Genomic DNA, 13,975 nt, shown 5'->3' with positions numbered 1-13,975 from the left:
AGACACCCCCCCCCAGGAGGCAGGAGGCCATAGACCTGGTCCCTGAAGTCCATGGCTAAATCTACCTCTGACTCCGTTGAGTACAATAGGAAAGGACCAGTCTTACATGGATACTGGATAGCTTGTTATTCTCATGATTAGGACAGTAGATAATATTAGCGGACATCCTGAGTAAGACAGCATTGACACATCAGGAAGATACATCTGTACTGCAGAGAACTTCACTGCTGCTGCTGCTGCTGCACCCACAGGGGGAATGATTTTCAGCAATCTTCTCTGCCTCCACAAGTGGCCTGTGCCTTCCAAAAATATGTACCTGAGGGTCACATAGTCCACAGGGACATATTTTCAGAAGGCACAGAGAACTTTAAGAGCAGAGAAGATGGCCAAAAATTCCACACCCAGAAGCATGAATGCAGCAGCAGTGGGGAAGCCTCTGGCTGTGTTAAGAGCTGCTTTTCACTATGAGAATGCAACTCCCATTGCATCTTCACTGCATTAGTCAGGATGTCAGGCATTGCTTGCACAAGAAAACCAAACCAAACCAAACAAAACAAAGCTGTCGTCATGGTCCGTTATGAACTACCCCTACGAGCCACTGCACTGGCAAACTAATGTATAGGATGGAGTAGAACAACTGCAGCACCAGCACAATATCCTGGTCTGTGACACTGTGAAGCAGCCTGGTGGTTTGCAATGGTGTAGCAAGGTGGGTTGGTACTGGAACAGACAGCATCGATGTGGCACCATGATGCTCTACAAAGCTATTGTGTGATTTAGGAGCATGATAGGGGACAGCCTAAATGTTACCTTAATGTTTCTCAGCTACTGTAGAATCAGTTTTGTCTGCACAACTGAACCCACCTAATGCTTGCTAGTAATCTTTCTTTGGGGCTACAGTTGCAAATGAAAGGCAGATGGTAGGTCAGACTTGCAAAGCAAAGAATGTTAATATAGCTATGACAGCATAAACAGCTCTGAGTACCATTATAGTTATGCATCTTTAGACTGGGGCATAAGGTTACAAACCAAAGCCCAGGTACTTAAAAGTAAGTTCCATTAAAATCAATGGGACATACATCCAAGTAAACATAGGCAGAATTCTGGTATAGTCAAGTAGTTTCAGGATGAACTCAGATAAACTAAGGGTCTGTTCACTAGGCTGGCTGAGATGCTAGTTAGTTACCAAACAATAAACTTTGCTGGCTGAGATGCTAGTTAGTTACCAAACAATAAACTTGCATCTCTTGATGGGTACCAGCTTCACATGATAAGAAAATTCAGTCCATGATAGTTGAACTGCCAGAGGGATTTCACACAATCAAGTTTCATCTGACAGTAAGGTAAAGGTAAAGTGTGCTGTCAAATCGATTTCGACTCCTGGCGCCCACAGAGCCTTGTGGTTTTCTTTGGTAGAATACAAGAGGGGTTTACCATTGCCTCCTCCCGCGCAGAATGAGATGATGCCTTTCAGCATCTTCCTACATCACTGTTGCCCAATATACTACCAGTGGGGATTCAAACTGGCAACCTTCTGCTTGTTAGTCAAGCATTTCCCCGCTGCACCACTTAAGGTGACTCATCTGATAGTAGCAACTGATAAAAATGGCTGTGTGTGAATCCGGCTTGTACAAATGAATTCTACCTCTGACTTTTGCACACATAACACACACACAAAGAATTATAATGCCACACTGGGAGGCAGTTATGTACAAGAAATAAGGTGTCCTATCAAAATGGATTCTCCACACAATTTTTAATGGAACTAATGGTCACTTCTGATCAGGGTGAGTACAGAGGAGATGTTTCATCCACAGGAGACTTCTCATCCTCGCTTCTCTTTTTTATGTCCAAAAACCCAGCAAGAGGATGAAATTAAGTGTCACGGGGAAATTGAAAACAGAAACAAAAATGATAATGACGGAGGCTTCAGAAGAGAAGGCTCAGCAGAATGGGAGTAGCCACTGAAAAAAGAGAGAATGGCAAGAGACTGCTGCTCTTTGAACTTGTGGGGCACACACAATCTTTCCTGGTTGCGTTCATCAGCACATCTTCAGTATCTGAGGCACCTGCTTGTGTTTTGAAAAAAGAAGACAAATCAGGAATCTGCTGAAGGGAGGGACAACCTGCCCTCCTTCCATGCAGGTGCACCGCAGCAGAAAGAAGAGATGCATCATGCAAGACACCTGCACAAAACTAAAGCTATTGCTATGCATAGGGGAGTTAGTGGAGATCCATTCTAATTTGTACCCCAGTGATGCAAGCAAGGCAGTGCAAACAAGTCCTCTGAAATATCAGCAGGTAGTGGGAGAAAGGGCAATGGCTTAAGGAGAGAGCCAAAGCTTTAAGTCCTGTGTGGCATAGATAGGGAATCAGGCAGAGCCCTGATCAAACTATTGAGGCAATGTACCGAAGGAAAGAAAATCTATTATAATGGACAGAACTGAAGACACACAGACACATACGCACCATGTTCAGAAGCTCCCTTCACAGAGACACTCCCTTCAGTGTCACACACACATATTTAATCTCTATACATGTTATTTATGTATGAATTGATGTAGCTCTGTGTTTCTATAGAGATTCACATCAGCCTCCCTAATCATTTGTTCATGTTCTCGGCATACATCCTTACAAAGTGGCATGACCAATTATTTGACAAATGCACAGCTCTTTGTATTCTGCACCCCCCAAAAACCCCATCTATACCAAGAAAACATAAATTCATCTTTTGCAATAAGCTAATCAGTAGATTTGCATGCATTTCACAGAATTTGTTCTGCTTTTAAGATTCAGGTTTTTATCCAATCTGGATTTCTTTGGCAAAGAATGAGGTCATTCACACAACTGAAAACTAGGTAGGACAAGCGGCCTACCCAGGTTTGGGAGCTGTGTGTGCTCCCAATTTTCAGTTGTGTGGAAGCAAACAACTACGTAGGAGGAGGGAGGAGAATCTTGTGGAATCAAGGTAGGAGGAAAAGCTGGGTGGGAGAGCTTTTCCTCCTATCTTGATCAAATAGTGAGTATGAAAGCTGAGTAGGACAGCAATGTCCTACCCAGATTTTCCTTCTATCTTGATTCCACGCAATCACTTGTCCCTCCTCCTACTTACTTGTTTGCTCACACATAATCAAAAATTGGGAGCACATACTGCTCCCACATCTGGTTAGGACACTTGCCCTACCCAGTTTTCGGTTGTGTGAATGACCTCAGTGAGTTGAGAGTGGGGGATGCCATGAGGGTATAACATTCTGAACATGACCCCAACTCACAAGCAGATTGGGAGGCATGGGAATGTCTGGTACAGACATGGTAACATCTTGCGAAAAAATATGGCTTCCATCAGTGATGCTCAGATGGAGAAAGGGTGGTGTGGATAACTGTGGGGACCTCTAGTTGTCATAGGAGAGTGTCCTGGTGGCATATGAGTCACAAGAACCTGACATGCCTAGGCTTTGGTACTACTAAATACTGACCCTAGCAATTTTGTGGGGAAAGAGAAGTAGGAAAGAAAATTAGATGTCTCACTGAGCAGAGGAAAAGATGGAGCTGTGAGCAGGGGAGCGGACTAAGTATCCCAACAAATCCCTTGACTATAGTTCATGATGAGGATGAGATCCTTAGATTATGAGGATGTGAAAGGGATTTTTAAGGAGATTGCAGAGAAGTGGAATGAGTTCTTTGCATCTGTCTTCACGGCAAAAGACACTGACCATATCCCCACTCCAGAACTGAGCTTCTTAGGCTTGGAGCCGGAAGAACTGGGCCAATTTGAAATGGTGAGAGAGGATGTTCTCTTGAACAACTAAAAATTAACAAAACTCCAGGGCCAGATGGCATCCACCCAAGAGTTCTGAAAGAACTCAAATGTGAAATTGCTGCTTTTCTAGCAAAAATATGTAACTTGTCCCTAAAATCAGGTTTTGTACCAGAGGACTGGAAAGAACCTTTTTGAAACTACAGTTTTCAAAAAGGAATCCAGGAAATTACAGGCCAGTTAGCTTAACTTCTGTACCGGGTAAATTGATAGAAAGCATACTTAAATTATTAAACAAAATTATTAAACATTAAAATTATTAAAAATTATTAAACAAAATTATTAAACATATAGAAGAACAGGCCCTGCTGAAGGAGAAGAACCGGCATAACTTCTTTCTGCAAGGGCAAGTCTTTTCTCACTAACCTTTTGGAGTTATTTGAGAGTGTCGACAGGCATGTGGATAAAGGTGATCCAGTTGACATAGTATACTTGGACTTCCAAAAAGCGTTTGACAAAGTTCCCCACCAAAGGCTGTTGAGTAAACTTAGCAGTCATAGGATAAGAAGACAGGTTCATGTGTGGATTGGTAACTGGTTGAAGGACAGGAAGCTGGTTGAAGGACAGGAATAAATGGAGAGTTTTCACAATGGATGGAAGTAAGAAGTGGGGTCCCCCGGGGATCTGTACTGGGACCAGTGCTCTTTAACTTGTTCATAAATGATTTAGAAGTTGGAGTAAGCAGTGAAGTGGCCAGATTTGCAGATGACACTAAATTGTTTAGGGTAGTGAAATCTAAAACAGATTGTGAAGAGCTCCAAAAGAATCTCTCCAAACTGGGTGAGTGGGCAACAAAATGGCAAATGCGGTACAGTGTAAGCAAGAGTTAAATGATGCATATTGGGGCAAAAAAAAACCAACAACCCGCCGCAACTTCACATATATTCTGGTATTCTGATGGGGTCTGAGAAGTTAGTGATGGACCAGAAGAGAGATCTTGGGGTGGTGGTGGACTGTAGGGGTGTGCAATTTGATTCACTGTAAAATTGATTCAGGTTGAATTGGAGGTGATTTGCAAATTCAACCCCAAACTGAACTGCTCTTAAAATAAAGGGCCTGATTCAGAGTTGAGAATCACCCCAATTTGACCCAAATCAATTTGGGTGATTTGAACACCATTTTGAGGTCCGTTTTGTTGGGGAAATGGGCCTCAGAATGGCAGTTTTTAATGGGGAGAGCTGATCCACCAATTGGGGTCATCAGGTAGACCAACCCTTCACTCCAGATTTAGCACCTCAGCCCACCTCATAGGACAGGTCTACCCGGGTCTACTGGTCATAAGACTGGACTACCTGCCAATCCCAATAGGTAGACCAGCTCTCCTGTTTTTCTGGGAAGAGCTGGCCTACCAGTTGGAGTCATTGGGTAGACCAGCCCTCTGCTCTAGACTTGGTGCTCAGCTCACATTGGAGGACAGGTCTATCGGGTAGACCAGGTCTCCCTGGAAAAAGGCGCCATTTTGAGGCCTGTTTCCCCAGCAAAATGGGTCTCAAAATGGCACATTAATCATCCAAATCAATTCAGATGATTCAGGGCTGATTTACCAAGGCAGCCAGCCAAGCCGGCTGTTTTCAACAAATCAGTTTGAGGGATCTGCAATTCAATTTGACCTCAAATTGAATAGCAGATTTTGATTCATGCACACCCCTAGTGAACAGCTTGTTGAAAATATTACTTAAGTGTGTGGCAGTTGTGAAAAAGGCAAATTCCATGCCAGGGGTCATTAGGAAGGGGATTGAAAATAAAACTACTTATATTATAATGCCCTTATACAAAACTATGGTGTGGCCACATTTGGAGTACTGTGTACCATTCTGGTCACTATATCTTAAAAAGGACATTGTAGAACTGGAAAAGGTGCAGAAGAGGGCAACCAAGATCATCAGAGGCCTAGAGCAACTTCCTTAGAAAGCAAGGCTACAGCATCTGGGGCTTTTTTAGATTGGAAAAGAGGCAACTACTGGGAGACATGATAGAGGTGTATAAAATTATGCATGTAGTAGAAAGAGGGGACAGAGAGAACATTTTATCCGTCTCTCACAACACTACAACCAGGAGTCATCCCATGAAACAATGCTAGGAAATTTAGGACTGACAATAGGAAGTACTTTTTCACACAGCACATAATTAATCTGTGGAATTCTCTGCCATGGGATGTGGTGATGGTAACTAGCTTGGATGGCTTTAAAAGGGGCTTAGACAAATTCATGGAGAACAGGTCTATCAGTGGCTACTAGTCTGGTAGCTATAGGCCACCTCCAGGATCAGAGGCAAGGTGCATCTAAACACTAGTTTCAGGGGAGGAACAGCAAGAAAGAGGGCATGCCCTCACCTGTTGGCTTCTGAGAGGCATCTGGTGGGCCACTGTGTGAAATAGGATGCTGGACTAGATAGGCCTTGGATGAAATCCAGCAGGGCTGTTCTTGTGTTCTTAAGTCTCATTGATGGACCAGCTTTGTACCACACACTCCAGAGTGTTCAGCCACTGGGCATGCTACAATGTTTTCCCATCAGACTGGCATAGTCATAAAAGTGCAGAAAGGAGAATATCTATGCATGCACATGGACACACATACACATGCATGCACAAAGAAGATGGAGGGCTCTGCATATAAATACATAAGGTTTCATACGTACTGCTATAAACTATTGAGCCAATAAGGCCTGGCCTTCCTAAGAGCATTGCCCCACGTGTGACCACACCAGCTACACTTGCTATGCCTCTGCCATCGGGGAAGTGAGGAAAAGCAAGGAGCATAGGGATAGTTGAAGGTCAGCTCTTTAAGAGCAGTCTTTATTTCTTCAGGTTGGCTAACTTTTTTACATCCCAGGCAGGGCAGACAAACAGACACTGAGCCTGCCTTACCTGCAGAGGACTGAATAGCATTGCTCTGCCTGTTTATTGCTTTGGAATAGGCTAACAGACGATGGCGTGCCAGTGTTTTAGAGACTGCAAGAGCCTTCGAGATGGGAGGTGGCTTAGGGTAGGGGGGTGGTTTAGGGAGGGAGGGTGGCTTAGTTGTGGAGGGTAGTTTAGGGAGGGAGGGTGGCTTGGGACTATAAGGTGGCTTTGGTGTAGAACGCATGGGTGCAAGGGTAGTTAGAGGCTGGTCAAAATGGCTTATGCTGGCTTTGGAAGTGGTTAAGCCATCAGGTGAAGGAACTTCTGAGGAGATGACTTGCTTAGTTTCTGTTTCTGGGGAGGTAGAGTCCGAGCCTGAAAAAGGCACAGCCTCTGTTGTCACCAAAGAGGCATCAGGCCCTCCTGAGTCTCTCTGCAACTCTGGAGATGTTTTAAGGTCCATTTCTGAAGTTGGCTCTAGGGAAGAGGATGTCCCTTCAGTGACAGACTGGGGACTTTCTGAGGTGGCGAGTGCTGGACCTGTTGTGGCAGCTTGAAGGGCTGGACTTGCTGTCAGGCTAGCAGTTGGATCCGGTCCTCTGGGCTCAGGGGATGCAGTGGCTTCATCAGTGCTGGATTCTGATGGAAAACAGAGAGGTCAACAAGAACCAGCAACAACCGCAGCAAATACCCATGGGTGCCTACCATCCAACCCCCAAAGCAATCGGACATTTGTACAATTTTCAAACTAATTTTGGGGGGAAATATTCACATAGGGTATAATGGGACTTGAACCAGCCCATTATTCCCTATTGTGGAGCACCTATGAGTGCCAACTACCACCCAAACCCCAAAGCAATCAGACACTCCTACAATTTTTTAATGAATTTTTGAAATATTTTTAATTATTTTTCTCATAGAGTATAATGGGACTTGAACCAGCTCATTATTCCTTATTTTGGAGTGCCTAGGGGCACAAAAGTGGGGTGCCTACCACCCACCAAGCCCCAAGGCAATTGGACACTCCTCTGGTTATTGGTGAATTTTTAAAGTATTTTTGAATTCCCCATAGGGAATAATGGGGATTTCAGCAAATGTATAGCTTCACGTTGAGGGGACTGAGGTGTCCCAGAGTGGGGTGGGGTGGAGTGGGTGGTAGTGCCCATAGGGGAAAGGAAGCTACCAGAATTATTTCAAAGGAATTGGGTAAAGGGCTGATTTTTAATTGATTTTTAAAGTTTAAACGTCTTTAAGCTTTTACCCCATAGGGAATAATGGAGTTCTCAGCAGCCCTTTAACTTCACTTGGGGGGCACCGAGGGTGTCCCAGAGTGGGTAGTTATGCAGTGCACTTAGGGTGCCAACCACCCCCATACCCACAAACCCCTGGGGTATTTGGTTTTGTTGTTCCTGAGGTGTTGAGAGTGTAGATTCTCTGGTAGCTATTGAAAATCTCATAGGCTAGGCTACCAGAGGACCCCCCCCATCCACACACACGCACACACCCCATCGAGGTCTCTAGGGAGGGGCATTTCCCATAGGGAACGATGGGGATTTGGGTCAGCCCTGAACCCCACCTGGGGGTGGTGTAAGGGCACCCCAAAGTGGCTCAGGGGGTGTGGTAGGGATGGCCTCTAATATCCCCAGCAAACCCCAAGTGGATAGGATTTATGGATCTGGAGATATAGAATTTTAAAGGTAATATTTTGGACTCAATAGAAATGCAAGGTGTACTAGTTTCCCTTAATTGTTGGCCTCAGGTCAGTCATCAACCAATTTAGGTCAGTAGGTCAAGAGGCATCAGGCCCTCCTGAGTCTCTCTGAAACTCTGGAGATGTTTTAAGGTCCATTTCTGAAGTTGGCTCTAGGGAAGAGGATGTCCCTTCAGTGACAGACTGGGGACTTTCTGAGGTGGCGAGTGCTGGACCTGTTGTGGCAGTTTGAAGGGCTGGACTTGCTGTCAGGCTAGCAGTTGGATCCGGTCCTCTGGGCTCAGGGGATGCAGTGGCTTCATCAGTGCTGGATTCTGATGGAAAACAGAGAGGTCAACAAGAACCAGCAACAACCACAGCAAACACATCCACAAAGCCAAACCCTCCTTCTAGAAGATCTGGAGAAGGGAACTTGGTTTCACATGCAATGTTTTTGTGTCCATTTTAGGGTTGGCCATACCATGAGATATAGTGAGGTGACTGTCACGGGCAGCCAATTTTGGATGCCCTTAAAGGGCAGCAAAATTTCTACTTGAATTTGAATGTTATATGAATTTTCTGCCACAGGTACAAAAGCATCTTGTGCCAGGTCTGCTGAATTGGCATATAGCAGTCAAAGCACAGGGAATCCCAGGTTCAAACTGTGTACATTAAATGAAGCAATATGCCTTCCCAGGGCCACCCCTAGCATTTGGCAGGGTGACATGGCCTGTCTCAGACAGAACATCCATTAAGGGGCAGCCAGTATCAACTATTTAATTTACTAAAATTTTGCCACCACAAAACATATTGATACCCATTAGATTTTCTGCCACAGACACCAAAATATCTTGGGCTTCCTAGGCTGGAGATGACCAAACATCTCATTACTAATGAGATGGAAACTTTTGTCATCTAAGTCTGTGTGGAGTGAAACAATTGTCTCCATTTTATCATAAGGTAATTTTTTCCTCATCCCCTGACACCAAGAGTTATATGAAACTGGGTGTCAGGGACTGGGTAGCTCACAAGACGAAACCAGGAATTTACTCCTATTCTTTAGAGAACAACCTTGACAAGAATAATTTCTCAGTGAAGGCAGTCAGGAAAGATAGCTAGATTCCTCCATGGTTAGGTGATCTGTCTCTGTGCCAGCCAGCAGAAATCCATTCTGCATTAATCTTGGAGACCGCTAATCTGTAGTGCAAATAAGGTGCTTGGCCCATAATTCTCTTCCTCGCCTGCATTCTCATGGGAAGAGATAACTCCTCTAGTTTCTTTGTTCACTTACCACAGATATTGTTCTTACAGGTGTAGTCATCTGGGCACATGGAACATGGAGCTCCTTCCTTGTATGGTTTATGTCCTTTTATATTCCCCCTGGAGATGAAAAGAATCACATTGACTCAACAGAGCAAGAACTTCTCAACTTCCCAGAGAACTTCCCAGAGCAAGAGTTCCCAACTTTGGGTCCCTAGATGTGAGGCCTTCAGTCACTGTGGCTGGGGATGATGAGAGTTGTAGTCTAGCAACACCTGGGGACCCAAGTTGGCAACTTTTGCCCTACAGCATGAAGCAAATTTTTATATATATATATATATATATGTATATGTATATGTATGTGTGTGTGTGTGTGTATATATATATATATATATATATATATATATATATATATATATATATATATAAATATAAAATATATATTATATATATACACACACACACACACATATATATGTATGTATATATGTGTATATATATTATATATATACACACACACATACACACACACACCCATCGCTAATCCCATGCGTGGCAGCTCTCGTGAAGTTTTGTGAGCAGCTGCCCAGATAGCGACAGGGATGGGGGGAGAAAACAGTGATGGCAGCCGGTGGCAGACCAGCGGGTGGGAGAAGGCGGGCGGAGGTGGCTGGCTGGCGGGCAGGAGGAGGTGGTGGGGCCACGGGCCAGCGTGCAGAGGTGACCGGCGGGAGGGCGGGCAGCTGGGTGGCTGGGTTGCCGGCCAGAGGGGAAAGTAAGTGCCAGTGGGTGGGGGGTAGGTGGATGGGTGGAGAGAATGGTTGCGGCAAAGTAGAGGTGCAGATGCTTTGCATCCGGCCCAGCTAGTTATTTATAAAATCCTCATATTAATAGCAGAACCTAAAACTACTATCTGTCTGCTTTTTCCTGAACTTTCTCCAGCAGGTGGCCATTGTTCCAGCTTCACCTGAGCCTGTGCCAGGTGGTGTAGACAGCTCTGCTGCATTAGTACATGGCTAGTCAGCCAAGTAGGCTGCCAAAGGGCATCAACCACTTGGTGCCTGCTTTTGACACTCTGACACCTGAGGTTCTACAATAAGAAGGCCTTAAGAAGTGTGCATGTAGTGGTGGTGGTGGTGGCGGGGGGTTGTTCCAGTTGTTCCCCTCCTGTTCCACCTGGCTAGATAGCCCCCTCACTTATCAATTTGACATCTGCACTTCTGGAGGGGGGGTGGAGAACAAAAGAGGCCCACATGGTCTAATAGACTTACCACACAGCACCTTATGGCTCTCACTGCTCTGCAGTGGGTCAGCTTTGATAGCTCAGTGGAAGAGCATCTGCTTTGCATGCAGAAGGTCCCAGGTTCAATCTCTGGCCTCTCCAGGTAGGGCTGGGAAATACCCACCTGAAACCCGGGAGGGCTGCTATCAGTTCATCTAGCTGGACCAAGGCTCTGACTCAATATATGGCAGCTTCCCATGCAACTTTACTCTTTCTTGGAGCCCCATCTTATTCCCTGGAGCTTCTGGTCTATCCAATCCAGTATTAGCCTACCTTTTCCAAGGTAGGGCTGAGAGAGATTCCTGCCTGCAACCTTGGAGAAGCTGCTGCCAGTCTGTGTAGACAATACTGAGTGAGATGGACCTATGGTCTGACTCAGTATATGGCAGCTTCCTACAGTATGTTCCCATGGTTGGCTGTAGCATCATGGTACCCATCCAACCTCTGCTTCACAATCATCCTCATTCACTGCCTCATTCACACAAAATATGGAAAGCCAACAGGCATGGGTTCTGATACCCATGCTCCTTCAGGAGCAATACCATTACTGGGTGTTTCTGTGTCACATTGTTCCTTTTTAAACAGGTGAATTCTTATGGGATGATTTACCCCTTGGCACAATCAACTGACACAATTGCTAGTGCAACAGTTGCAGAATTTCAGCCAGTACAAGAAAGCAATTTGTTCAGCCGAATTACTTAGGCTTTTTAACAGCAGTCTCTATAATGCTTTGCATTAAGCAGAAGAATGTTAATATTGTTATGACATTATGGGTTATTGATCTATGGGTGGCAGTTTCTTTGAATGAATGTAGTTCATATTTGTCTGTACCTAATACACACTTGTGCTATATGCACAATATGCTTTATATGAATATTTTTCACATTTCACACTTCATTGATTCTGGTTTATCAGGCTTCCCCTCTCTTATGGGGCAACAGCCAGAACAGCAACAACTTATCAGCCTGGAGTGGTGGTGGTGGTGGTGGTGGTGGTTTGGAAATCGCCCTGAGGCCATGTGACAAGTATAGACCTTCAGGATTGGGATGCCATAGTCACACACCCTGGCAAAAAGAAACTCACGGAGGTGCATAGTTGCAGACCACCAAATGCACATCGGTACTATTTTCAGCTTTCAGGGTGTCACAGAACACAGTTCCACAGCCAACTCGCTCACTGGTTGCCCAAACAACCTACAGCAGCAATAAAAGAGCAAGTTATTCCAGACAAAATGGAGCCTACCAAAGATTCGATACCAACCTTTTATTCACCTATTGACCCAATTAGTGGGTCAATGAATCCCAATATAATTCCCTGATAATCCCAATATTTTCCTCAAACCACTGCATTTTCATTTCCCCCCAGGCCTCATCCCACTTTTTAAAAAATGGTCATTTGAAGTAATGAGCTAGCTTTTTGAGCTTTGCACACAATTGTAATGCAGTTCTTTCCTCTCAGGTATGAAGTGGCATAGCACTCTCATCTCACCTAGTTTAGCTGTATGGATGTGATGTGATTGGTGACAGGGCTTAAGCCTGCCCTTTTCATTAGCTAGTTCTTTATGATGTGCAATAACCCCCACCAAAAGCATACCATATTTATTCAAATGCAAGAATTTACTCAGATACTCTGAATTTAAGACGAGCCCCTTAAGAAATAGAGGTTGAATAAATTATACCTATATTTACCCAAAAGGAAAAGGACTCTGAATTTAAGACGACCCCCTTATTTCTAATATCAAAGAACTTGGGGAAAACCTAGTCTTGGATTCAGGTAAATACAGTAGTTTTTGCTGCAACCTGCAGTGGTGGCAGGGAAACAGCTCGTTTTGGTGACTTGAGCCCTGTGGTTGTCTTTGGTAGAATACAGGAGGGGTCTACCATTGCAGTATGAGATTATGCCTTTCAGCATCTTCCTATATCGCTGCTGTTCAAGATAGGTGTTTCCCATAGTCTGGGAAACATACCAGCGGGGATTCGAACTGGCAACCTTATGCTTGCTAGGCAAGTCATTTCCCACTGCACTATTTTGTGATAGATAGATAGATAGATAGATAGATAGATAGATAGATAGATAGATAGATAAGGACAGGGACTTGGGATACAAGCTGAATCTCCTACCGAGCTGAACCTCTTCAGCATCAATGGCAACACAAGCTTTTACAGGGAAAGGAGTGGATGAATGAGTTTTCCAAGAGCTATAGCTGTCAGAATTTTCAAGGAAACAAATGTAGTTTCCCCAGCAATCACAGCTGCCAAAAGTTATAGTTGAGGGAAGAGAGACTGCAGAAGCTCTTTATGGGGAAAGAGGTGAGAGTGTGAAGTTCTCTCAGCAGCAGCAGGAGAATATCTATTGCATAGGAACTAGATATTAAACAATTAGCAGCAACATAGGGTAGTTTCACACGTTCACCTGAAAGTAAGTAGAAAGTAAGTAGAGAGAACCAGAGGTTCCTGGCAAGCAAGTGCTCCCAGCTGGTGTGTTGTGTAAAGCTGACAACCACCAGTTCACACGCTGGACTTGCTTCTGAGATTCTACCAACTTCTGTCATGAAGATTTGAAGCCGGCTTGACAAAGTCAGTAGGATCTCAGTAATGTGGCATCGGAACAAGTGCTTGGTAGCTTGACAGAACAAACCCATCAGGAGCACATGCTCATCAGGACCTCTGGTTCCCTCCTACTTACTTTTTGGGTGATCCTGCAAAGTCGCTCAAAGCAGTAAAGAAGGAGAAGGGGAAACTTTTTTCCACTACTGTCTGGAAGCACCTAGAGGTGCTTCCCATGAGGGGAAAAAACCTATGAAAATATCTCTGCTGCAGTCTTGGCCATGGCTACGAACTAAAACCCACACTCAATCAAGTCAAAGCAAGACACCCTACCACTTCTAATGAATATGCTATATTCATTGTATGTAATAAATTATATATGCCTGGTCGAATGCACTCTGTATCATTCTAACCAATAAGGTTCATCACCACGGATTCTCTACATTTTAGTATTTTAGGGATGGAGCTGAAGCAGAGTGGGAGAGCATCTACTTTGCATGCAGAAGGTCCCAGGTGCAATCCCTGGTATCTCCAGGAA

General features: G+C 44.5%; 1 protein-coding gene across 1 annotated transcript in view; it reads right to left on the bottom strand.

Annotated features, from left to right (window-relative positions):
- Nucleotides 1-6,326: 6,326 nt before the first annotated feature.
- The window catches only part of PI16 (peptidase inhibitor 16), a 28,042-nt gene continuing 20,393 nt past the window's right edge, over nucleotides 6,327-13,975 (bottom strand). Inside the window, exons 3-5 of the mRNA XM_053243565.1 lie at nucleotides 11,975-12,084; nucleotides 9,641-9,729; nucleotides 6,327-7,298 (exon numbers count right to left, since the gene is read on the bottom strand). Of these exons, the coding sequence (XP_053099540.1) occupies nucleotides 6,457-7,298; nucleotides 9,641-9,729; nucleotides 11,975-12,084 (1,041 nt within the window). The 3' untranslated portion in view covers nucleotides 6,327-6,456. The remainder of the gene's footprint in view (nucleotides 7,299-9,640; nucleotides 9,730-11,974; nucleotides 12,085-13,975) is intronic.

Source organism: Hemicordylus capensis, chromosome 4 (assembly GCF_027244095.1).
Source record: "Hemicordylus capensis ecotype Gifberg chromosome 4, rHemCap1.1.pri, whole genome shotgun sequence".
NCBI classification, from domain to species: domain Eukaryota; kingdom Metazoa; phylum Chordata; class Lepidosauria; order Squamata; family Cordylidae; genus Hemicordylus; species Hemicordylus capensis.
The sequence above is the reverse complement of the archived record's forward strand: the minus strand, read 5'-3'. Positions and strand labels throughout refer to the sequence as shown.